Source organism: Panthera leo, chromosome D1 (genome assembly GCF_018350215.1).
Source record: "Panthera leo isolate Ple1 chromosome D1, P.leo_Ple1_pat1.1, whole genome shotgun sequence".
Taxonomy (NCBI): Eukaryota; Metazoa; Chordata; class Mammalia; order Carnivora; family Felidae; genus Panthera; species Panthera leo.
In genome coordinates this window covers 66,369,854-66,396,290 of record NC_056688.1, presented here as the reverse complement: position 1 = coordinate 66,396,290, position 26,437 = coordinate 66,369,854, and the positions used below count along the sequence as shown (strand labels likewise).

The window sequence follows — 26,437 nt, the reverse complement described above, 5'->3', positions numbered from 1 at the left end:
TGCTTTTCATCTGGTACATGCATCATAGTTTTAGGCAAACTGTTGATTTATTTGACTTTTGTTGATTTTTTTTGGGGGGGGGGGGATTGATTTACAGGAACATTGTTTGACGATAAAGGAGACAAGCATGCCAAAAAAGGAATTTGTATTTGGGAATGTATTGATAGAATGCACAAGAGGAGTCCCATTTTCTTTAATTATTTATATTCACCAATGGAAATAGAGGTACAGTAAGAAAGCATTTATGTTTCACTTTCTGAGTATCTAGTGTTAAAGTTTTCCTTACTTTTAAGTATATATAAGCTATTTAAGCTTTTTATAAACATTGGATTAGGAAGCTATTTAAAATACCAGAAGCTATTTAAAAATTTGATATACACTATGGGTTTGGGTTATGATGGAATAGAGACTGTTCATCATATTCTTGACCACAAAAATTAGGAGCTGGCCCCCAAAATCTAGGAGGGATAACTTCAAGAAAGTCAAAGTGAGGCAACTTTCTCCAGGAAGAAAGACCAAACAAAACTTGAAACCTCAACTGGTTATCTAAGCTGAAAAAATCTAAAATACTTTAGAAAAGATTTCCCTAAGTCCATTTACACCAAAGCTGCGGAAGAACCCCTATGGAACGCTGGATGTTTGAAGCCCAGGTCAAAAGAATGACGTCTCAGGGGCAACCATGCTCTGTGATGCACATCTATGTGAAGTAAGCTCTGAGATGGAACAGACTGGTTTGATGACAAGTGAGAAGTATCACCTTACTCAGGGGCAGGAATGCCCCTGCCCTGGGTCCCATGCATTAGGACCCCATTCTGGCCTTTCTCCAACTATCCCCTCCTCATAAAATGAAGACCACAAGAAACAAGGGTATGTGCTTAGATACCCTTTCTTCATCTAAACCATGTACCCAAAATTTCTTGCCTAAATCCAAGTTGCTCACAAAGCTACTTCTTCCGGTCTGTCTCCCAAGCCAGTGCATGTTCCCTTCAGCCTCAAGGGTGCCTAAGAAGTAGCTGTTTGGCAGGTAGTAGACCAAGTTTAGTTTTGTGGACTAGAGTGTGTGTATATATATATATATATATATATATATATATATATATATATATATACATACATACATTCATAAAAGACCTCAGAAGATAGGACAGAGCCAAGGTGAGAGGAGCAGGGGATTAGGCCAAGGACTGGGAGCTGGGACCAGCTTTCCCAGTGCCACCTTGGGCCTTGGTATAGAATTCCAAGGAGTCCAAGAATTCTCAGTTTGAGCCTGGTCTTCCAGATCATTAGGAAGTTATATCTACCAAGGTAGGAGGAGAGATATATTTTATTTAATAGTTTATCTTGATGTATAATATCTAAATATTTACATATATGGTATTTGAATCTCCATTCATGCTCTTGCCCTGGACCCTGCAAATGTTAAGGGCTGACCTGCCAGTAAGCTGGGGTACTTTGAGGTCAAGATGAAACTATATTTCAGAATTTTCTTTGAACAGGCCCTGAAGCCCAGTGTAAATGTCTCCAGCCTCAAGAAGTGGGATTACTACACAGAGGAGACCCTTTCCACAGGCCCTTCATATGACTGGATGATGCTAACCCCCAAGCACTTCCCCTCCGAGGACTCTGAAGTGGCTGGAGGAGCTGGCCCCCAGAGCCGGAGGAGAACAGTGTGGCCCTGCTATGATGATATCAGCTGTGCTCAGCCCGATGCTCTCACCAGCCTTTTCAGTGTAAGTCAGGCCTGTGTAGACATGCACAGAGGGCAACAGGGGCCCTGGTAGTACCCGAGGCCTCAGAAACCAGGCTAAATTAAAAGTGGTTCGCACACTTCCGGACATGGCTGTCCTCACTCTGAGCCAGTGTGATACGTAGCATTCCAGGAGAATGAGGAAAACCAAATTTGCTCCCCAACAACAGTAGGGGACCAGGCTCAACTACTGGAAAAGGGTCTCAAAAAAGTAAGTTTTCTGGCATTATGAGGAAGCAATCAAGCAAATGGAGCAATTTGCAGCTTCCCAGCTGTTTTAGCTGCCCAACAGCCTGAGTCAGGCCTGGGTTATGGCTTTTGTGGGTGCTCTACTTCCTCTGGTCAGAAGTGTGGGTAGTTGATGGCCTGATGGGAATACTGCCAGCGTCTCTACAGAGAATATTCTGAACTGAAACAATCCCAGCAGTAGCCACCCTGCTGAGAGCAGCAGCCCTGAGGAAAGGGTTTGAGCCCTGATATGGGCCAAGCAGTTCCTGAAGAGTCTTCGTGCAGTCTTGTGACTGGGAGGAGTGTGCTGCAGTGAAGGCGTCACAGAGGCAGCTGCTCTGATCCCCAGCTTCCTTGTCCCAAGGAAATTCCATTCTTTGTGCATTTCTTGGTTCATTCTTTCCACATCTGGTTTTAAATCAGCAGAGTTAGGGGTTCCTCTGTCAAGGACAGACTCCTACCTCAGCTACTAGGGTTTGGATGCCAGCCCAGTGCTTGGCCTTTTGCAGTGGCCATCAGATTCCCTCTGGGCTAGCCAAAGGTGAAGGTGTTTGGGATACATATTTTATGTCTTTATTTAAGCTATTCTGTACAAAAAGGCCTGATTACAGATCCTAATAAATCATCTTTGCCATAGTGCATCATACCAGCTAGAGTTCACACCACTGCTCCTGGCTTGGGAGACCTCTGAGGCCATTGACTTCAGCTGCCCTTTGACCATGATGTCCACTGGGGCCCAGTACAGAGGAGATGTGGCTCTGGGACACGTCCTGATTTCTATGAAATACTTACTATCAGAAAACTCCTTTTTATTACTTTGCAGGAAATTGAAAGATTGGAGCATAAATTGAACCAAACCTCTGAGAAGTGGCAGCAGCTGTGGGAAAGAGTAACTGTGGACCTTAAAGAAGAACCCAGAACAGACCGTGTGAGTTGGTAAAATCCTTTGAGGAGCTACTTCTGAGCTTTTTGAGGGTGCTAGGTCAGGTAGGGCCCGCTGCCACAGGTAACCCAGGTGAGTTTATGGCCAAAGAGAAGGGTAGAAAGGGAGGGGTCATGCCCTGGAGGTCCAGGGCAGAAAGTTCCAAATGACTGAATAGTTCCTGAGTGTCTCACTTCACCGCAGTGACATAATACTTGTGTTTCAGGGCCCCGCATCCACGGAAAATTACTGGGTTCTTTTCTATCTGTGCCTCTGTGGTTTCAGCTGATTTTCTACCATGAGTGGGGAGGGGAACACCCGGACCATATTTGCTTCAGAGAAATAACCAGAGAAAAGAAAATATTTTTAAAAGACAAATTATGCTACTTTCTGTTGCTCACACCCCCTTTTCTGTTTCTGAATTGAGAAACATTTATCATAAAAATATTTTAAAAACAGAGGCACCTGGGTTGCTCAGTTAGTTAAGCATCCCACTCTTGGTTTCAGCTCAGGTCATGATCTTACAGTTCTCGAGTTCGAGCCCAGTGTTGGGCTCTGTGCTGACAGTGCGGAGCCTACTTGGGATTCTCTCTGTCTCCCTCTCTCTCTGGCCCTCCCCTGCTTGTACTCTCTCTCTCAAAATAAATAAATCAACATTAAAATTTTTTAATATTTTAAAAACACTCTGTTTTCTGTTTTTCACACCCCCCCTCTCTGTTCAGATTTAAACTTTTATCAGGCATGTAATATGTGCAAAAGACTGTGCTGAGCACCCTGTACACTTTAGCCTCCCACTTACCCCACAGTGAGGGAGTGGTGTCCCTTCTGATGTGTGAGGGGACAGGCACCATCAAATCCACATCATACTAGCTCCAGATGCAACAGAAGGACAGATGTGAATGTTCAAAAGAGCATTTCAGAAAGAAGGAGAGGTCAGCAGGGTCCGATGTCACAGCGGGGCAGGGAGAATCGGGTATAGAAGAAAGCCTCTGGCATGGTAAGAAGGGATCCTCTGGGCACTAGCTGTTGCCTTCCAGTGGCAGTTCTGGAGGTGCTATCAGGCCACAGGTGGGTGCTGTATTACTGCTTTAATTCTCAGAAAAATAAAATACTTTCTTGATATTTTTTCTGATTATGAAAGTGAGATATACTTATTCTTTTAAATAAGACAATACACAAATAGTTATAAGCAGAGGACAAAAATCACCCACAATTTAAAACCTAGAAATAAACCACTAAGCTTATTGTATCATTCAAAACATACATATAAAAGGGATTTGCCATACATACTATTTATTTATTTATTTATTTATTTATTTATTTATTTATTTTATTTATTTTGAGAGAGAGAGAGAGCAAGCAGGGGAAGGGCAGGGAGAGAGGGGAGAGAGAATCCCAAGCAGGCCCTTCACTGTCAGCGCAGAGCCTGACTCGGGGCTGGATCCCACAAACTGTAAGATCATGACCTGAGCTGAAACCAGGAATCAGACACTTAACCTACTGAGCCACCCAGGTCCCCCCTATACATACTATTTTTTTTTTAATTTTTTTTTAACGTTTTATTTATTTTTGAGACAGGGAGAGACAGAGCATGAACAGGGAGGGTCAGAGACAGGGAGACACAGAATCTGAAACAGGCTCCAGGCTCTGAGCTGTCAGCACAGAGCCCGACGCGGGGCTCAAACTCACGGACCGCAAGATCATGACCTGAGCTGAGGTCGGCCGCTTAACCGACTGAGCCACCCACGCGCCCCTATACATACTATTTTAAAACCTGCTTTCTTTTTTACTTACTATGAGGTATACATGGCCTCCCATTGGTCACTGTATATAAACCAGCATGGTAGTTTCAATGGCTTCTAGAATTCCATTGATGGAAATATCATTTTTTTAGCCAGTCCCCTAATGATAGACATGTAGGTTGTTTCTGAATTTTTACTTTTATAAACAACTGCAGGATAAACCTCTTTGTACATATACTTTGTGTATTTTGCTCCAGTTTTCTCTTTGACATAAATTTTCAGAAATGAAATTATTGGATTAGTTGCTCAATAAAATCTTTGTAAAACTTTCCTAGCTCTTTTTTTTTTTCACTTAAAATGCAAATGTATTACCTTCTATTTTGGGGGGTGGAGGGATGTGTTTTTTCCTGAAGTATAGTTCTTTTTCAGCCCCAGAGACACCCTTCAGGCTCCCCAGGAATTGTGTCTACCAACCTACCTTCCTATCAGAAGAGGTCTCTGCTGCACCTGCCAGACAGCAGCACGGGGGAGGAGCAGAGTGCCAGCATCTCCCCATCCAATGGAGTGGACCGGAGAGCGGCCACGCTGTACAGCCAGTACACAACCAAGAATGACGAGAACAGGTGGGCGCGCTGAGCCCTGCCTGCGGCTGCACCACAGGCCCTTCAATCAGCCAGGCCTGTGCGGTACTGCCTCCTATAAACTTAAATGGGTTTGCCATGTAAATGGGTTTGCCTTGATTCTTTCTTTGTTCCTATTTTAAATGTGTCAAAGGGGTCTTTAAAGAGGAAAAATCAAAATTACAACTAAAATAATGCCAAGAGGTTATAGCTATTTGTGGTTGAGTCCTGATTATCGTTATCTCATGTCTGTCAGATCTCTTGAGGGAACGTATGTTAGTCAGCACTTTTGTAGTGGCACACGTCAGAAGGCCAGCTCGCGCTAGCTAGCTCAAGCAAAAAGGAATTTACTCACGTAGACTGGGAGGGCCAAGGATGTGCCAGTTTCTCACATAGTATCTTCAAGCTTCTGTTCATTTGCTGGCTCTGCTTTCCTCTGTGGGTTGCATCATTCCCAACATGGCACAAAAGATGGCTACCATGAGCTCCAAACCTCACAAATTTGGTAATTCCAGCAGAAAGAGGCAGTCTTTCCCCCATAAGTCTAGTAGAAAAATTCTGGAGAGAATTCTGATTGCCTTTTTGGGGGACTATCTGAGAGAAAGAGAGATTTGACAGACAAAAACAACAGACATCCTCTTCACAGTACTTTTTAAATGAAAACCAAAGTTAACTGACCTGTCATCATTTCTTCTAGGTCCTTCGAAGGAACACTTTACAAAAGAGGGGCTCTGCTGAAAGGTTGGAAGCCCCGTTGGTTCGTGTTGGATGTAACAAAACATCAGGTAATACTGTCAAAACCTACAGAAATCACTTTTCTCTAAGCTAGGCTCAGTCCCTGGCTGTTGTACAACTCTAAACAGACAGACACATCCCTCATGTTCAGACAAGGCCTCACATATGCTCCCTGTGGGCTTCTTCAAGGACCCAGCATGTCCCTGAGTTAGGGCAATAACCTTCTGAGGGAAGTTCCAAAGTAGCTCTGCCTGATGTATACAGGCAGAGGCAGTGACACTGGGGCCCAGAGCATTAAGAGCACTAGAACTCTGCTTTTCATGCTCAAATATCTTCTGCTGCCTGCTCTTAAAACCCAGGCCAGGAGAGGACCTGAGCTTTTCAGTGGGTTGCATTCCACATGCATATATAGAGCCTGTGCTTGGGAGCAGTCCTCAGAATACAGATTACCTTCATTTTTGCAGCATAAAGCATCCATTCAAAACTGAGGGCATTAATTTATTTGACAAACATTTATTGCTCATCATGTACTGGTTACTAAAGAAAGCATCATTTTCCCTCAAAATGAGAGCAACAGTGGAGAGAGGTGGCCCTGAAATAGGCAGAAGGGGCTATACCCACTCAAAGAGGGAATTCTCACTGAGCAAGTACTAGCCTGGACCTCACTGGCCATGTTGGGAAGTCCTTTGTCCATTGTTAGGTTCTTAGCTATTGCTACAGCAACCCCTGCAATTCTTAGTATCATGATCTTTGCTCCAGTAATCTCAGGGGTGAGGGATCCCTACCCAAACCTCCAGCCTCTCCACACCCTTCCATGGTGAGATTCTCATGGCCTCCAAATATTCTGACTGTGGGCCTCACTCTACCTTGGAACTGACTGCTCAGCCTGAGGCAGAGGGGTACACATCTTGATTCTCAGTGCATTCATCTCTAAAATGGACTCTGCTGAGAAAGATACAAACTGGTACCCCTATACAGTGCTCTGGTCATACGTGCACCTAGGAAACTCTTTCCAGATACAGATTTGAAATGGGGATCACATTTCCCTCTACTCAGGGAATTTCATAAAAGTTACACAGTCTCTGTGGAAGAATATAGAGAATTTATTTACAAATATGCAATGGAAGCCCTTGGTTGGGGGGGGGGGGGCGGTTGTACTTTAAAATAACAATGTGTCTGAAATCATAGAGCCTACACTGTGGAGAAAAGTTCCATTAAACCACTAAATATAACATAGGACAATGTCATAATTTTTCTGTAATTTACAGTTACACCAAATTATACTTGCATTCTTACCGATCTTTTGGATTTAACACGAAAGGTATATAGTTTTTCCATTTAGACCTACTTATACCATGCCTGACTGGAGAGACAGAAAAATCTGAGGCCAGAACCACAGTGACAGAGGCATCAGACCCTTTCCTACTGTGTAAGTTAGAGAGTGAAATCCAGACTCATTTAGTTAGAGAATGATATCCAGTCCTGGCACATGATAACCACTCAGTCAAATGTTGAGCTATTTATTGTTTTTCAAAAATCAATTTAAATGTTTGTTTATTTATTTATTTTGAGAGAAAGATTGAGAGAGTGTGTGTGTGTGAGTGCAAGCAGGGAAGACGGACAGAGAGAGAGAGAGACAATCTCAAGCAGGCTCCATACAGTCAGCACAGAGCCCGATGTGTGGCTTGACCCCATGACACCATGAGATCATGACCTGAGCTGAAATCAAGAGTCAGACATGTAACTGAGTGAGCCACCCAGGTGGTGCCCCTCAAAAATCACTTTAGATTTACATGTGGTTTGGCAACTTGTATTTTTTATATGGTATATCTTGAACATATTTTCCAACCAGTTCATATAGATCTTCCTTATAATTTTTGAAAAGCTATATATAGTAGTCTGTATCATTGATATAATTAACTAACCATCATTTAATTAACCAACACCCCAATGAAAGACAGATACATCTTTTCAGCTTTTACCTGATCAAAACAGTGCTGAAGGAAACCTCTTTATGTGTATCTCTGCATGCTTGTGGGATTGTTTCTGTAGGATACATTTCTAGAGGTGAGAAGGTATATCAATAGGCATAAACATTTTAAATTTTAGATGATATTGCCAAATTGTCCAAAAAGTTTCTAACAAATTATATTTCCACTAGCAATGTTTGAGAATACCTTAGTGCCTTGCCCTCACCGTGAATATTTCTTAATCTAAGTGAAAAGTGAAATCTTACTGATTACATCCCTTTTCTTTCATCAGTGAAGTTGCCCATCTTTTTAAATGTTTATAGGTCTTTTGCATTTCCTCTGTGACTTACCTGTTGAGATTTTTTTGACCATTTTTCTACTAAATTGTTTATCTTTTTCTTATCAATTTCTAGGAATCCTGAATATTTTTCTAAACAACCTCTTTTATATGTTACATATATTTTTTACAATTGTTAGCTGACATTTAGTTTTAGTTTTTAACATGTAATACTTTTATTCATTCGAATTTCAGAAAAATATGTCTTTTTCCTCCTTTCTGTCAGCCACCTAGTCCTCCTTCCGAAAAGCAACAGTGTTTTTATTTTCTTGCTTATTATTTCAGACACAGTTTAGCAAGGTACAGAGGCAAGTATTCAAATACATTTTGAAAAGTCATACCATTTTCCTTTTCTGTGTCTCTTATTTCCCATCTGTATCCTTTTGGTTCCAGCTGCGATACTATGACTCAGGTGAGGACACAAGCTGTAAAGGCCACATTGATCTGGCTGAAGTAGAAATGGTCATCCCTGCTGGCCCTAGCATGGGAGCCCCAAAGCACACGAGTGACAAGGCTTTCTTTGATGTAAGTTGATCTCACTACATCTCACTAGAAAACCTGGCTCTGTCTGTACATGATTCCTTACAATCCATCCACCTCCAAGAATTATGGGGCCTCAGAGCAATTGGTGGTGACAGATGATAACCCCTTGGCTATGGAAGTTGCTCCAGAACTTGAACTTAGCACTCAATCCCCAAACCTGACATCTCCAAGCTGTCCATCTCCAAGCTGTGGTGCGCTGCTTTGCACAAAGGACTCCTTTACTGGGTGTCCAGACATGGAAGCAGATGAATTCCTTGATAAAAACATTGTTAGTTATTTTATTCACCACCTGTTCAAGAACAGACACTACTTCCCTTTGGACCCAGTGGTCTTCATGTTTGACCATCCATAAAAATTGTCCTTAGTCATATATGATGACTGTTGGTGCTAACATCTTCAACAGCCCTTAGGTGAGCCTCAGGGAGTTTGATGGGCCACATGATAGGGTTCTCATCCAGTTCCCATAGCCAAGCAGGGTTTCATAAAGAGCACAGCCACACTCAAGGGCTCTGCTCTGGCTATGAGGCCATTTACCTGATTCCAGGCTTCCAGTATGTCCCCAACTTAAGCCTTTAGAGAAGAGGATGGAAAGAGGACAAGAAAGACAACTTCTTGGTGGGGGTGAATCTCCGGCTTCCCTGAGGAGCCCAGGGAGCTGCACTGCACTGCTCCCGGTGCAGTGCATGGGAGAGGCCAGAGGCTCCTGACCCTCCTCCTTAGGAGTAAGGCTCTCCTAGTATGTCTCCTTTTTCTGCCAGTGTCATTCTATTAACATCTACTGTGACTCTGGGGACCAAAGAAACAAAGTGACTATAATGGCAGTGACAGTATGGTAGTGGAGGGAAGAGAAAACACAGAGGTTTTGAAGGAGTACGGAGAGGGAAGTTCACTGAGATTGATTCACACACTTGCCCAAATCCATAAAACAGGCCTGCCCTTCATCTCTGCTTCTGTTCATTTGGTTTTGTAGCTCAAGACCAGCAAACGTGTGTATAACTTCTGTGCCCAGGATGGACAGAGTGCCCAGCAGTGGATGGACAGGATCCAGAGCTGTATCTCTGACGCCTGATGCCCATGGTCAACCCAAGCAAAAAAGAGGGAGGAAAGCCTCGTGCTGTCAGATAGAATAAAGTGCATGAATCCTTGAGGAGCTGACAGCTTCCTCTTTGGTTCTGAGGAGTCATCCCAGGCCTGAGGTTCTTCTGCCCAGTCTTACCCAGTGCCCTCTTTGAACAATTGCTATGTCTGCTTAGCCTGAATGAATATGTCACAGAGGTCTGGTCAAGAACCCCAGGCACTCCCTGTATCTTGCACTAGGTTGTTCTAACAGGGTCTTAGTGGTTAGGGATCAGAAGAATGCTTCCTGAGCCAACTGTCACCCATCCCCTAGATAAATGGTTTCTATTTACTTGAGTCCTTCTTGATGAAACTAGATCCTTTTTGTTCCCCAAGGTCATAATTTCCTTGGAGAGCTTTCTGACAAGCAAAAATCAAAACCCCGCCAACACTATCTCATGTTCTGCACAGAACAGATTTCCCAGCAGAATAGCTCCTACTCCTACTGCCTGACCTTAGAGATGCTCAGCTATCTGGTGCTGCCAAAAGGTGCTTCCATAACCCCTGCTCGGCCATGGGGGATCACAGCAAGAACATGAGTGCTCAGTGGCAGACGGGGAACACGCAGGATTCTCCTGAAGGAGAAAGATGGTCCAGGGAATGATGCAACAATGACAAGGCCAATGCAGGAAAATACTACTTTCAAAACACTGAATTTTCTAGGCCACAGGTGCCCTGAGGATCCAGGACTTTGTGTTCCTGTGTATTCTTCTGTTCCCTGACAGCTCCTTACACAGAATAACATGCAAAAAGCTGAATGCACTAACTCACAAAATAAACACTTGCACTGAACTCCTAATGAAGTGAAGGTGTTGGAAAGACAGAAGCCAGCTGTCTACAAGCACATTACACCTGTGCCAGGGGCTGTGTCTGTGGCACAATCAGATACCCAAACAGCACTTGTGCACGTGAACAGTAAGAACTGTTTGTAGATTTTCTCTACTTTTGATAACCTTGTGTTTGTTCAGCTAAAGATCCGAGGAATGCTGTTTGTTCCCTGTGAGGAGCAGCAGCATCTCTGCTACAGGCATTGAAGCCCAACTGGAGTCAGAGGTAGCTAGATCGCCGTTTTGAAATGTTAATATGTTAAATACCAAACTAATATTTCAAAAATATGTACATACGATTTCTATATCCTTGTTTTTCAGATAGCCTACTTATAATTTAATATAAAAGTAACTGATTCATGCATAAGATTTCAGTAATGAAAATAGTTCCCTTTTTAAAAAATTAAAAAAAAACCACTTTGTCTTTGTAGATGAAAAATAAATCAGATTTTCAAATTTAAAATTACCTACACTCTAGGAAATAGACCTGTGTTAATATATAAGAAATTGGGGATAATAAGAATGAAGGATTTTTCTACCATTTTCATTTTATAAATTGCCACCTGTGAAAATGATTTTTGCACATTATTTGTATTTTTTCTTTGTATATGAAATAATTTTTTGTACTTTGTAAAATACGGAGCCCATTGTACCTTCAGCGATTTGAGACTGTATACAGTGCTTCTTTTATAACTGGATTCTTTTAACTTTCATAAAGGTTACATGCCTTACATGCACTAACCACCCCGAATTAAATTTATTTCTTAAGAAAGAGCATCCCTCATTTACTGTGAAATAAAACTCATCGTGTAGTGCGTAGCACTAAGCAGGCAACACTCAGGATTTATATATGAGACTAAAAGCTCAAGAGTAAAACAGCCCATGTGGTGCCCTGGTTCTATTAATGCCATCACTGCCCTTTGCATAGAAGGTTACCAGAGACATTGGACAAACTGGCATGAGCTTCTGGGTTCTGGACGTGCTGCTGCAGAGTTTAGGTAAGAGACCTGAAGCCACTGTTTGTGCTCTAGTGAGCTGTGTGAAATTGGTGAGGTCCTTTACATCATCTGGGTCACAATTTTACCACCTATGGTATGTGACAATTTGTGAGAATTTTAAGCAGGATGAAGTGAACTCTGGTTGGGTGGCTGGTTTTTCTGCTTCAGGAAATTGTTAAATATCACATGGGGATCAGTGATTTCAGTTCTGGACAACACTTCTTCTACCTAAACCCTTGGAGTTTACCTTGGGGACCTTAGCTACATCTCAACATGTAGCCAACAGAATGCACATTCTCATCTCGGGGCTGAACCTCTAAGTCTCTTGATATCCAGGAGCCCTCTATGAGCCAGGCAAAAAGGGCCCATTGAGCCTTCAGATCTTCTCAGTCTAGAGGGCTCATGTGATCCAGGCAAGGGTTGGTCCCAGGCCTCTCTTCTTAATGGCTGGTCCTGGGACCTGCCATTCTGCCCCTGCTGTGTCCCTGAGTTTCAGTCACAGGGGAAACAACTGAGATTAGGGGTTGAGCACAAGAATATCCAGATGCCCTTCATGCCTCAGATCTTAGCTGTGAAGGGGAGAAAAGCACTGGACTCCAAGGAAGAAGGACTAGGGCTCGGCACTGTGTCAGAGGCTTGACCGCCACCAGCCCCCCACCTTGGCGCCTGTGACAGACCCTGTCCGTGGCTGGGCTCTTGAAAGATGCAGATCTCAAAAGGAGCACATTCATACAGGTCTCATTCCCCAAACCCTTTGGCCCGAGTTCTTTATTCTCACTTCCCAGTGGCTCTCCTCCAGAGCTAGAGCTTATACTGTGAATGGTATGGCAGGTTTGCTTCTCAACAGAAATGGACATTTCTAGATATTTCATTGGAAGTTCTTTTAAGAGTTGTTAAGTAACCCCATCATCCTATAAAGAATTTCTGAACAGTCTCAAGCTGATAGCCGGGAAATGCCTTCAGCAGCAGCAACAGAAGCTATGAATTAAGCAAAAAATAAGACAGTATTGCTGAAGAGATAGAGCTTAGAGCAGCACTGTAAAATAGGTACATATTGGGAGCCATATAATGTATGTTTCTTAATATTATTTCATTTTTGAGAGAGGAGGGGCAGAGAAAGGGGGAGACGGAGGATCTGAAGCAGGCTCTGCACCAACAGCACAGAGCATCACTCAGGGCTCAAACCCTTGAGCCAAGGGATCCTGACCTGAGCTGAAGTTGGATGTTTAACCAGCCAAGCCACCCAGGCACCCCTATAATGTATCTTTTTTAAAGTAAAAAGAAATAGATGGAATTAATTTTAATAATATTTCATCTTATTTTCAAGATATTTTATTTAACCCAGTGTATCAAAAATATTTCAACATGTAATCAGTACAAAAAATTATCAACACTCTGTCTTCATGCAGTTTACCCATTGGGCTTGGCCTCACTCAGGCTCAGTCCCAGAAGTAGTATTTCCATCTTATAGATGCTGTCAGGCCCATCCGTTTTTATGACCTGATGTATCCAACAGAACCCAAGTCATCATGGGCAGTTTCAGATGTCCCTCTTGGTGTAACTTGGTCGAATGTTCTGTCTCTACCAGAGCCTAGTAACATGCCATAAACTGCTTCTCAAAATGTACGTAATCCACAGTCACTGATAACGTGGCCCTGCTGTGGCATCCCAGAGGCCTATTTTGGGATTCTCCCACTGGGCTTGCCATAAGCTCCATGCTATTACATCTTTCCTCTTCCCACTGCTGACATTTCCAACACCTCCAGCTTCCAGGCTACCATGCCCAGACCTTTTTCAGAGCATTTTCCTGTCATGGGACCCCACTCCCCATAGCTGGCAGCTTTACACGTCACCCAGAATAAAATGTTGCCTCTAACCCAAAGACGGTTGCCAGGCACTGTCCTCTCTTCACCATGTCAAGAGATACAATATGCAACAATTTATCTTATTCTTTACTTTTGCTTCCTTTTACTGACCACTGAACCACTTAAAAAGTTCACTAAAGTGGCAGGTCCTTAGGTCTTCATAGGTTTTATATGCTGTACTTGGAAGTGCATGTGACTTAACCATGGCCTCCAGCTTAGGGACACCTCTTACTCATCCTGCCTAATCAGCACCGGGTCAGGATCGGTGTGACATTCTATGGGATGTCCACATGGTCCTGGCCTCTTAGGATTAAGACAGAGGGAAAGGCAGTTTACACAACCCTGAGGCAAAACTGTAAATGAATATTGTTGCCCATCCCATGTGAATAGGAACTGTTTCTGATCTTTTCTAATTGGAATGGAAAAGAACACATTGACCAAGTGACTGCAAACCACATACCTATGGCTTTATTAATCTGCTCTAGCTATCATTCCATGTCTGACACACAGCAGGGCTCCTACTTGGTTATACCTGAGGCAGTCTGTCTAGTCTTGCTCCAAGATCCAGCCGATTCATGCAGAGGTCAGATGGGCAAATTAAATGGAGAAATGGTAAGGGACCACGACCCCTTCATCCTTTAAATTGTTAATGGTGGCATTAACTTCTGTCACATCCCCTGGTATAAGGTGAGTTTTTTTATTTTCTATCTTGGGCAAGGCAAAGGAGCAGGGAAATGGCAATTTCAGAAATTTGTACTTGGCCTTCTCTACTGAGATGTCTCCCACCCAGTAAGCCAGTGACCTGAGGTGGGGATCCCTTCAGGCCAGAGCATGTAAGTTCTAACTAAGCAGTCGGGTACAAGGGCCTTCTGGGCAGCTTCGTGGACCCAGCAAGCCACACCTTAGCCACAACTCCACTTTCTACCTGACCTCCACAGGCCTCCTTCTAAAAAAGGGCCCACGATGACACTTTGAGTCTCCAGATGTTAATGTCAACTAAACCTCTGTGTCTGCTAGTCCCGTTTCTTTTGTGAACAGTCACCCAAATACATTTCCCACCTTTGGGGAAAAACTCCAGGAACCATCACTATACATACTTGTTGCTGTTTTGCGGAGTCCTTCTTACTAGACTAGACACTGGCCTCCTCTTCAGTCAGTGGGTCCCATATCTGCAAATTGGTTCAGGTCTGGGGACTGAGCAAGAGACCAAGAATTTCCCTTGCGCCTGCCTCCTGCACCTCCATTCCTGTCTGCTTTTTAAATTGCAGGTATTGGGGTGCCTGGGTGGCTCAGTCAGTCGAGCGGCTGACTTCGGCTCGGGTCATGATCTCGCGGTCCATGAGTTCGAGCCCCGCGTCGGGCTCTGTGCTGACAGCTCAGAGCCTGGAGCCTGTTTCAGATTCTGTGTCTCCCTCTCTCTGACCCTCCCCCATTCATGCTCTGTCTCTCTCTGTCTCAAAAATAAATAAACGTTAAAAAAAATTTTTTTTAAATATTTAAATTGCAGGTATTAAGCAGAGCCTTATTGGCTGCCTGGTTTGCCCCTAGGGACACCATGCTCTGTTAGCTTTCTCCACAACTTTCTATGGGTTGAGCCCCCTTTCCTGCCCCTCTGTCATTACTGGCCTTACACAATGTATCCATTCCAGCACATCCACTTTTGCCAGCTTCTTTAATTTCTTCTTTACCATCTGCCAGGAAAACTCGGGTATTTCCATTTCACTGAGTGTTGGCCACTGCTTTTTCCAGGCTTCTAAGAGCCACCCCAGCAGAATCTTCCCCATCCTCTAGTGGCCCATCTAGGGTATTAAATCTGTGTCTCAGTAGAGTGCCCCCAAATCCCTGAATGCTTGCTTTTCCAGTCTCACACCCAGCCCCCTTAAGCATTCCCAAAATGCAATCCCAGGAGCATTCCCCTGGCTCCTGCCAGTGTCCGTGATAGTTACCATTCTTTCATGTAGTGTCTCTTTCCTCCATTATCAGGCCCAGTGTGTCCCCAGCTGGATTAGTCTGGAATTCAACCCTAATTACTGTCCTAGGCTACCAGGAGAGGAAGTGGGGGCAGCACCTGAGAGGGTACCTGTTGCCCAGCAAGGGTGAAGCCTCTGTGGCATCTTTCAGCACAGCAGAGATGGGAGCTCTTAGGAGGAGGGATGGCCGTCTCTGCAAGCATCAAGGGTCAGGAAGGCTGCAACACCAACATCTTCAGGGGCATCCATCCTGATGTCTTTAGCTCATGTTTCAGGGCTCCAGTTTTTCCCCACCAGGGCCTGACCTTCACATAACTACCTTGGCTGAGCAATCAGACTTATCTGTGTAACTCTTATCTCCAGCCTGCCTCTCAGCTATATCTGTTCTCCACTGCCAGAGATAAGGACTTCTTTGTAAGCTACCGTGGAGGCCCGCCGGCTCTCACACCTCCCTGTTAACTGCTTGTCAGTGGCCCATAGTACCTCTTCATCCCTCTGCAGAACATCAGCATGAGTTCACAGTAACCAGCCAACTTTTTGAGGGCATTGTTCCCAACCCCCTTATTTTTCGAATGCCTGGATTATCACACCTACCTCAACATTCTTCTCCAGGAAACTGGAAAATTCCCAATGAAATATTCCCAGTGAAATATTTGAGCTGCTACCTTGCTTTAGGGACTATCTGGGGCCCCCATCAACCAGGACAGCATCCTCCTCCCCATCCGCTGTGACAGTCCCAGATCCCCATCTTGCCACTGTTTCCTCAGACTGCTTATGTTAGTTCTGGTCCTTCCACTAAGACAGGACTCTGCATGCAAAAGACTGACAGGGGGAACAGGTATGAGGGTTAGGTGAGCAGGACACTGGTCAGGGAGCGGGGTGGGGTGGGGGCGATGAGAGGGACATCAGTGATGTAGGTTTGACCCCTGTGAACAAGAGACAAGAGGATGGAAGGTGGGGTGGAAGAGTCTTGGGCTGCAGTTCAGATCTAAAAATAGCAAGGCCAGTGGGGAGCCCTGTGTGCCAAAACTGCCCACCAGGGAAATCTTGTATCTCCCTAGAAGAAACCCACCTTAGTCACTGGCTGACAGCAGCCTGTGGGCCTCAGCATAAAAACTGTGACAGCTATCGGAGCACAGTCGCGGGGGCTAGTCTGAAATCTGAGAGGTGCATTTTCATGGCCACCACCCAAGGTCTAGGTACTTCTCTTTTGGATCTCTAGACCCAAAGGAACAAAGGTGTCAGCGTTTTCTACCTGAAGGCAGTATATACTGAAGCTTCTGGCTCTGTCACATACTAGCTTTTTTGGCCTAACTTCTCTGAGCCTTATTTTCCTCACCTATAAAATGGGGATGAAAGCTGTGTACCTGGATAAAAGTACCCAGGACAAATGGATTCTCAACATAGCATTGATTGAATCAGATTTACTCAAATATGTAATAAACACCTAGTACAGCCTAGGCATGGGCACTCTTTCAGTCTCAAGAAGTCTCTGGATGAGTAAGATACAGCACAGGCCCAAAGAGCTCACAACCAAAAGAGACAGACCATCTGTGGTGTGCAGAATAAAGCCCCCCATGCCCGAAGACGTGTGCATCCAAATCCCCAGGATTTGTGAACATGCTACATGACATGGCAAAGGACAATTAAGGTTGCAGATGAAATTAAGGCTGCTCATCAGCTGACCTCAAGGTCATCTTGGATGGGTCCAGTGTTATCACAAGGGTGCTTATAAGTTGAAGGAGGAGGCAGAAGTGAGTGGCAGAGAGATGCAACATGAGAAACACGGCCAATCATTGCAGGCTTTGAAGATGGAAGGGGCCATGGGCCAAGGAATGTGGGCAGCCTTTGGAGGAAGCTGGAGGAGGCAAGGAAACATTCTCCCCTGAAGCCTCCAGAAGGAATGCAGGCCTGCTGACACCTTGAGACCCATTTGGACTTCAGACCTTCAGAACTGTAATATATCTGTTTATTTGTTTTGTTACAGAAATTAACCCATTTATTATAGGCTAGCTATGTTTCAAATGGTAGAGCTTCTACTGGCCTGCCAACTCCTTCAGTCTTCTGATGGCTGACTTTACTGTAACAGGAGAAGTGGTGTTGTAGGGCCGGGCACCACTGGCTACCATTTTCATGCAGGAACCACAAGGCCAGATCCCCACAGCTCACCTCTTCATCTTGGTTTTGCCACAGAAGGAGCAAGTGTCCTTGGTATGCTGACTTATTTCTTATTTTCTTCACCATTTTCCTGAGGGAGGCACCATAACAGGTCCCATATTTACCAATGATTCCAACCTTCTTGGTGCATTTAACCATGTTGCCACAAACTAGATCCGAGCCCAGAGAGCAATAAATCTGTTGTTTTAAGCCACTAAATCTGTAGTAATGTGTTAGAACAGCAACAGGAAACTAATACGGCATGACACAAATGCCCCACAGTGATGTGTGCAGCGACAGAAGTGTGTGCAGGGCACAGGAGCCTAGGACAGGGACACTGGATGCGGGATGGCCCAAGGAGAGGCAAGAGGGAGGCAGAGGGCTGAAGTGCCATGGGAGATGTGGGCTTCAGGGGCTGTGCTTGCAGGGGGTTACTGCAAGACCCTGGGGGGCTGGGGGCACTCACACACATACATGCAAACACATCCTGACACACAGACAACAGACAAGGGCATGCATGTTCACCATGTACACTTGCACATGTACCCACCCTAGTGTCACAGGCACTTTATGTGCACACTGACACAAGCCCACGTGTCACCTAGAGTCCACCAGTGTTTGGCATCCTCTCTCAACATCCACATTTCCTAGGGGCAGCTGAGTTTAGCAGGTGGGGCTGGGGGTCCCTGCTGTGACCCTATCACTTGAGACGTCACCAGTGGGAGGCAGCTGGGAGTTATTTCTCTGCTGGGGCTTCAGTATGTGAGATGCCACGGCAAGCCTGACCATGCACATGTTCCCCTCAAACCTCCTACTGTAGGATGGAGCCTACTATGAATGAGCTAGTCACCCCAAATCAGACTGTCCATCTTCCTGTGCATTTGTCTGCCCATGATTCATTCAGTCAACATGCTTTTATTAGTAGTTGCTATGTGCTGGTGCCCGTTCTGGCTACTTTGGACCCCAAGTAAAATAAGCCATTATCCGTACCTGCAAGGTATGATATCTAGCATAATCAGAGCTGTGACCTGGTGGGATAGCTAGGGTCCTGCAGAAACCTAGCTAGGAAACCTGCAGGGTCCTAGCTAGGGTCCTGCTAGTCCAGCCCTGGGTGGGCATCCAGAGAAGACTTTCCAGCATGAAAAACTGATGTGACTGCAGTCATTTCAAAATAGAATCAGGGAGGCCACTACGGAGAAACGGCCTTACCTGCCCTTGTTTGAACTGGGCAAAACAGCAGTTGTTTTAAGCAATTGTCCACAGAGTCAACAGGACAGCAGGCATCCTGGCCAAAAACTGTTGGTTGTGGACTTTCTGAAGACAGGGCAGTTAACTAAAGCGTACCAGGAATAGTTCTCTGTGTTAACAGAATAGTCAGTGCACACAGCAGTGCAGCCTGTTTGTACCAAGTCATGGAATTACCAGCCTTCCTCCTTCCCATAAAACCCCTTGCTTTCACCTAAAGGCAAGACGCTTCGCTGGTTACTGCCAGAATCTGTGCTCCCCAAACTGCAATTCTCTGATCCCAAATACACACTCGTTTGCCTCTTGTCGTGACTATTTTCAGGTTGACACCTGAATAAATGACATTTATGCTAAGTCTTAGGCCAGGAAGGAGGTAGCTGGGCGAAGAAGGCTCCATGGTTTGGAGAGGTCAGATGACCTGCCCCGGTCAGACGATAGCATCTGATGGAGATGGGTTCAGACCCAGGCTTGAGCGACTATCTCCTGGTCTCACCCTCCCCAGCCATCTTACTTCAACCAGGCCCATCTTGGGGCCAGAGAATGGACAGTACAGGGGACCTGAAACCTCTACCTCCCACCCAGCCAGGCCGGGCCACTTAGAAGGTCATTTAAGGCCAAGAGCACACTTCTATGACCTCACCCTCCTGGGGACTGGACCAGGACATAAAGTTTCCTCTGCTGGTGGAATGAGCTAAGGCCTCCAAGGAGAGGACAGAGGGGCCCACAGCCGACTCAGCACCCTTACACCCTCTCCGCACAAGCTGTCCACCCCACAGACCACCTGAGAAGCATATATCTCTATCCGAAAGCAAGGGTTCCTGCCAAGAGGAGCACAGGCCTGGCCCAGCTTGCCCCCCACTGTCACACAGCTCAGCAAAGCAGGGCCTTCCAGGAAATGCAGGCCTGGCCAGAAGAAACAGAGTTCAGGGCTTAGAACAGGGATGCTCATGTGATCCTGATGAGAGCTGGTCCTGTCTGAGCCTATTTCCTCATCTGAAAGTGAGGTTGGGCTCGTTTCTCTTAAAGCTTCAGCAGCTGTGATGCTCTTTTTTGTGTCTGCTCTACAGTCTCTGGCCCCATTCCAGCCTAAGGGTTGCACACCAGATGCCTGGTCCCTGCAGAGAGTCCCCGACTCTGGCCTCAGAGATCCACCTCCTCACTCCCCACAGGTCCCCCGAGGTTCGAGGTTCAGTGCAGCCCCAGCCAGAGGAATGTGAGCCATTCCCGGCATCTCCTCCCCTGTGGCCAGCCCAGAGAGGGGCTGGGGCCTCTGGGCCATTCTGACAGGAAATTAGCTGGGCCTGGCCTTCCCCACTACCAGCTGCTCTGCTGACCCTGACCCCATGTTTTCTGAAACCTGATACTGCAAATTTCAGAGCCTCTTCTCCATTCCCTAGGAGGCCTGGCTGAGCTCTGTGTCTAACCTCCAGCCTGCATGCGGGTTAGCCTTCCTGCCCTGGAAACTGCAGCCCTGCTATGACCCTAAGGAGGCCCTACTCTCTCTAGGAGAGTAGTATCCTCATGTCTGAGGCTCAAGGCAGAACCCATTGTGCAGAGTGGCTACAACATGGCTTGGAGGGAGGCAAGTGAGAGGGGATGTGGAAAGACCACTTAAGTGGCTGTTGTGGTCCAGGAAACAGTGACAGTGGTTTGGACTAGGAAGGGACAGCAAAGATGTAAAGAACTGTACAGAGTCCTAAGTTATCGAGGACGTAGGATGAAACAGGTGGTGGTCTGGCCATGGAGGCTGCAGGGAGAGGTGTCTGAGGCCCCCTGGGTTCCTAAGTTGCACAAGGGGATGCCTGGTGGTGCCTCTTGGGGGGCGGGGGGAGGGGGCAGTGATTACCAGGGGCTGAGCAGGGCTGTGGGAGAAGAGAATTGACCCCAAGTTTGGCCTTGCACCATGGAGGCTGAGATGACTTTCAGATGTCCTAGCGAGCATCTGTATACAGAGAGGAATAAGCTGGAGATGAACCCTAGGGAGGCAGAAAAATAGATGGTAACCCAAGCAGAGACACGGTGCCACCAGTGAGAGTTCAGAGAAGAGGAGAGAGCCAGCCCGCGCCCAAGGACAGGAATGCTGGCTGGCCGGTGACGGGTGGACCTGGAGGGAGCGGCAAGGAGCAGCCTGTGATGTAGGAAGAAACCAAGAATGCTGTGCCTGCAAGGACCGCAGAAGGGCGGTTCAAGAGTCCGCTGCTGGAAGCTGCTGGACGACTACGAAGAGGAAGACTGAAGTGTCCCTGGGTCACAGGCGACCTAAGGGCGCGCGTTCTAGGGGAGTGAGGTGCCCAGAAGGCAGGCTGCAGTGGGCAGGGAGGCCATGAGAGGTGAGCAGCAGAGAGGCAAGGGGAGGAATTGCCCTGTGCACGGGCGGGAGCTGGGGCAGCGGATGGAGGGCTGTGGAGTCAAAGGCTCTGGCTTGTTCGCTTTTAGGGCGAGGGAGATGCGAGCGTGTTTAAATGCAGCCGAGGAGGGCCCTGTCACCGAGCGGGCTCATAATAGCCGCGGAAGCAGGGATGACCACCAGAAAGGTGGCTTGGAGCCAGCGCGGGGCTTGTGAGCCTCACTGCGCCCCAAGGCTGAGCTAGAACGCCACGCGAGCGCGGTATCCGGCGCGCCGTTGTCCTCCCTGCCCCACGCTCCACGCTCCACGCCTCTGGCCGGAGGGGCAAGGACGCGCCGCTTACGCGCGCGCGCGCGCGCACACACACACACACACACACGCACGCACGCGTACGACGGGAGGCTTGGGTAGCGCGGCGTGAAACTCTGCCCCAAAGCGGTCGTCTGTATTGGAGATGACGGTCTTAGACAGTCACGCACTCTGTCATCGTCGGAGAGCACGAATGTGAAGTATTCCTGAGAAGTCAGGTAGCATCCAGCGCCAGCTTCCATTCTGAATGACGGCAAGCTACTCTTGTACTACGTTTTCCACTCACAGGTTTTCCGTGAAGCCTGCCGTTCGCCTCCGCCTGGAAGGCGCCGGAGCCAGAGCCGCTGCGGCCCCGCGGCCCTGCGCTAAGCCCCGCTCCGCGAGACACACGCCGGCGCCTGGGCTGCAGGGCGGAGCCTGATGGCCACGTCGCCGCAGTGGTCCTCCCTGTGCGCGGCGCGTCTGAGCGGGCACCTCACCCGAGGCGGGCGCGGGAACACCGGTCGTGAGCGGGGAAGAGGGGTCGCCCGCCTCGCCTTTCCCGAGCTCTCAGCAGCTCCTGCCAGTCCCCCTCTGGCTTCATTTTCTCACCCCGTGTCTCGTGCTTTCCCTCCAGCCTGCCGGCCACTCCGCCCAGGGCGCCCGTGCTGCCTGTTGTCTGGAGCCGACAGCACTGGCCGGCCGCCCCGGACCCGGTCTCTTCCCTGCCCCCTCCCTGGATGGCTGGGGCACAGTCCCGTATGGTCGTCGCAAGTCCGGCCTAAAACTCTTGCCGAGCCCCAGCTGTGCCTGCTGACGCCTCCACGAGCACCCGAGCGTGGGGCAGGTGCACCTCCTCTCCCTGCACTCACTGCCGGCCCAGAAAGAAACTTTGCTTCTGTTCCTCAGAAAGAGAAACCCCGTCCTTACGCTTGTCCTGGCCACGGGCTGAGTTGTCTTTGACGGAATGTTCCCTACTCAGCCACAGCTGACCCTGCCTTCAAAGTACACCCTAAACCGGACCTCTTGTCACCTTCGCTACTGCCGGCCTGGCCCGTCTCTCACCTGGGTTTGTGCAGGAGCCTCCTAAGGGGTCTCCCTGCTTTACAGCGCCCAGGGGGCGCCCTTATAAATGTAAGCTCACGGCATCGTCTGGCCAGCATCTTCCAGGGCTGCTGCCTCTTCCTTGGACCGGAAGTCTCCACGTCCTTACAACGGCTTACAAAACCCGGGGTGATCCCTCGCTCTGCTGCCCTTCGATCTCATCTCCTGCCGTGGGCCGCTTGCTCACCTTCATCAGCCACCCACCACAGTTGTCCTGCACTCTTCCTAGGACACTCCTCCCCTGGACTTGGCAGAACTCACCCCTCACTTGCCTCCATTCTCCCCCAGAGATGCTCCTTGCACATCCCATGCCTGACAGCACCCAGCCCTGGCCTTGCACCCTGCACCCCTCTCCTGCTCTGCTGTGTCAGCAGCATCACCCCCTGGCACACAGCTGCCTCCCTGGCTTCCTGAAGGCAGTAACTTCCTGTTTGCAGCCTGCCTGTCAGCACATAGAAGCATGGTGGAGGCACAGACACGCAGGTAAATAAGCACTTGGTAAAAACTTGTGGGAGGAAGGAGCCAGAGTAGCTGAGAGAATGGCCACTGGTCCCGGAGGAGGAAGCCCAAGCCTAACGGGAAGACAGACTGAGAGATCCACCAAAGATGGAGAGAAGAGCCACCCTTCCTGACCTGCCAGTTCCAATATGCATGGGGCCTGAATGTCGGTGAGGTCTACAAGGTTGCCTGCTTTATCCTTAACTGCCTCCCACCTCTTTTCTGATGATACGGGTTTCTCTTCCTTGCAACCAAAATAGCCTTGGCTCAAGCACTGCCCTTCCACCTACCTTCCACATCTCCACCCTACAGCTAGCCTCCCAACCATCTAGACATCTAATCATCTGTCTGCAAGTCAAACAGCCCACTGGGCCCTTCATGCCCAAGAGTGCCTACCTGCCCAGAGTCCACCCATCCACCCAATAGATAGAACCAACAACTGTCCCTCCACACATCAGCCCCTCAGAACACACATGGTAGGATGGGACCAGACTGTGAAGGGTCTTGAACACCAGGCTAAGGCAATCTGACTCTGTCGATAAATAGTGGGGAACTATGGAAGAATTTTGAGCGGAAAAGTTACGTGATCAAATCTGCATTTTAGGAATATAACACTGGCAGCTGTGAACAAGATGGATTAGAGGGGGGAATCTAAAGGCAGGAAGATCAGTTGTGGTAAGATTACAATATTGCAGATGATGAAACAGGGCAGAAGCAGAGTGGCTAGGGAAAGGAAGCTTTGAGGAGCAGCCGTGGGCGCAGCCTGCCCAGATGGGGAACCATCTAATAGGCCTTGGCTTGGCAACCCCCAGGTGAGCCCAGGCACTGTGCTTGCCCCAGCTCTCACTCAGCTGGGGCCTTGCCTCCTGCATGTTTGGCCCCGGAAGTTCAGGACAGGCAGTTCCTAGGGGCCTAGCCCAGGAGCAGTTCTTTCTGGGACCATCTACAGAGTACTCTATCCTATAGCTCAAGCCCCTGAGCAAGTGATATTTCCAGAGTACGCTGTCACCCACCAACTCCAGTGTCAGAGCTCACCCCTGGCTGCAGAAAGCTGGGGCCTCTTCTCTGTTAATTTTCTCCAACTCCTCAGAGGCTGGGCTTTAGGCCCAGTGAAGTCACAGTTTGGGAGGCAGCCCTGGCTCCCTGCCGCCCACGGAGGCTATATTTGGAGCAAGACAACTCCCTACAGACATAGACTAGGGACCCACCCTACAGCACTGCCCCAACCAATTTTACCAAGTAGCCAAACAGTGTGGGTGTCACTTGCATTTTTACTTGTTTGCTTATTCATTCATTCGTTCACTCATTTATTCATTCCACCTGTGGTTACTGATCCCCTAATATGGTGTGACAGGCACAATGGATGTATGGTGGGCATGTACATGTGTGTGAGTATATATGGGTATCGTGTTGAAATGGGAATGGCAGAACATACTTTCAGTACCCTTTCTCAGGGTTCAACAGTGTCAGTGACTCAGGATCAGGTGTAAATGGCATCTGTGGGCACCTGCGTGCATGTGCATGCAGGCACGTGCTCTGAGAGGCAGCTATGACTCAGCTGCACATGGCGTCTGTATGTACCTGTGCAGATAGGGCTGTGCATGGAGGCACGAGCTCTTGCCCCCAGGAGTGGGGGAAGTGGTTGAGACTGACTCAGCTGCATATGGTGACTGGATGCCCACAGCCCGGCTGTGACTTTACACCTTGCTCACTTGCCAAGCCAAACAGCCAGTGTTGGGTGCAAATATTCTGCACAGAGTGTGCAGGGATGAAGTCCCAAGTCAGGAGCCTCTGGTAAGCAATCTGGGTCCAGCTGCATCTGTCCCTCCACTGGTGTAGGGCCCCCATCTTAACCTCTCTGGCCTGACCTCCTGGAGGCTCAGAGACTATGCTGCACGTGGACTCCTCCATCACCCTCGCCCACCAGTCCCAGGTTTTATGCACATTGAAACCAGGCCCACAGGTACAGAGCTGCCAGCCATCCCGTCCATGTTTCTACCACACCTAAAACTCCTCCTGTTTCAGCCATGATTGCATCTTTCTCCATCTGCACCCAGTTGCAACCTTAGCAAGCACAACCCCGGAAGCATTTCCAGGCTCTGGGGCTCCAGACCCACTGCCTCAGCTATGGCCCTGCCTGGTCCCTCCCTGTCTTCTTCCTCTGTGCTCCTTGCCCTGTCTATCCCTGCCGTCTCTCTCCTTATCTGGCCAACGGTCTATCTTTGTCTCTTTCCGAGGCCGACTGTCTGCAGCGGAGGCTTCACAGGAGTGGAGGTGCTGACAGAGTGGGGGTGTGGGGCTGCCTCTCGGTGTCCCTTCTTGAGCCTTATCAGGAAAACTGAAGTTACTGCTCAGGGCTCAGACTGGAATTTCGCCCTGGATGACCTTGCTCCGTGTGCTGGGGCCTCCCCGGGGACAGCCAGGGTCAGACCAGTCAGGAAACAGGCCCCTGCTTGTTGGCTGCTCCCCCTCCCTCCTAACCCACTCTCATCCCAGCCGTGGCCCCCTGCCAAGCCTGTCCACAGAGGACACAGAGGGGAGAGGGCTGCCCCTTCCTAGGCTCTTACAGGAACAGGCCCCAGGCTGTGTGTGTGCCTGCGGCAGTGAGGAGGGGTGAATCATGACCAAAATGCCTCAAGCTACCAGTAGGGCACTCCTTAGACCCCCAAAAGGAAACCTCTGGGCCTGAGGAAGAAGGGGGCTCCCCCACCTTCTCCCCTCAATGGGCTTCCAGGCAGTCTGCCCTGTAGGCAGGTGGTACATGCCCAATGGCTAGGAGAAGCTCTGGAGTCAGGACCCCTGGTTTTTGTTCCCCATCCCTCTGCGCCTGCCATCTCCTTGGGCAACTGCCTAACGTCTGAGTCTTGTTTTCCCCATCTGTAAAGTAGGAAAAAAGCCCACTTTCTGGGCTTTGGAAGACATAATGAGATCGCCCACGGTTGGCTCCGCTATGCTTAGCTTCCATGGGTTTCCTCAATTCTTGTAGGGACTCGGCTGTGACCGCTGGCACTCCCTGCCACCCTGCTGAGACCGACGGAGGCGCGAGTGGGACACCTGGCGGGCGGGGTGGCCGGGAGCGCGACCGTGGCACACGCCTGCCACCTGGTGGCCCCCAGCGGAGTCGCCCAGGCCAGCGCCAAGGTCCTGGCTCAGCCTCAGTTTCGAGTGCCTGGGCAGG

At 48.2% G+C, this 26,437-nt stretch overlaps 1 protein-coding gene and 1 pseudogene across 5 annotated transcripts in view; one reads left to right on the top strand and one right to left on the bottom strand.

Moving 5' to 3' along the window:
• Positions 1-9,989, top strand: part of SBF2 (SET binding factor 2) — a 474,987-nt gene extending 464,998 nt beyond the window's left edge. For all 5 annotated transcript variants that reach the window (XM_042906593.1, XM_042906592.1, XM_042906591.1 and 2 more), the window contains 7 exons: positions 98-225; positions 1,497-1,730; positions 2,799-2,903; positions 5,069-5,262; positions 5,957-6,044; positions 8,695-8,826; positions 9,815-9,989. In XM_042906593.1, the coding sequence (XP_042762527.1) occupies positions 98-225; positions 1,497-1,730; positions 2,799-2,903; positions 5,069-5,262; positions 5,957-6,044; positions 8,695-8,826; positions 9,815-9,913 (980 nt within the window). In that variant the 3' untranslated portion in view covers positions 9,914-9,989. The remainder of the gene's footprint in view (positions 1-97; positions 226-1,496; positions 1,731-2,798; positions 2,904-5,068; positions 5,263-5,956; positions 6,045-8,694; positions 8,827-9,814) is intronic.
• Positions 9,990-17,599: 7,610 nt separating this feature from the next.
• On the bottom strand, positions 17,600-17,936 carry LOC122199280 (annotated as a pseudogene).
• Between the last annotated feature and the right edge of the window lie 8,501 nt (positions 17,937-26,437).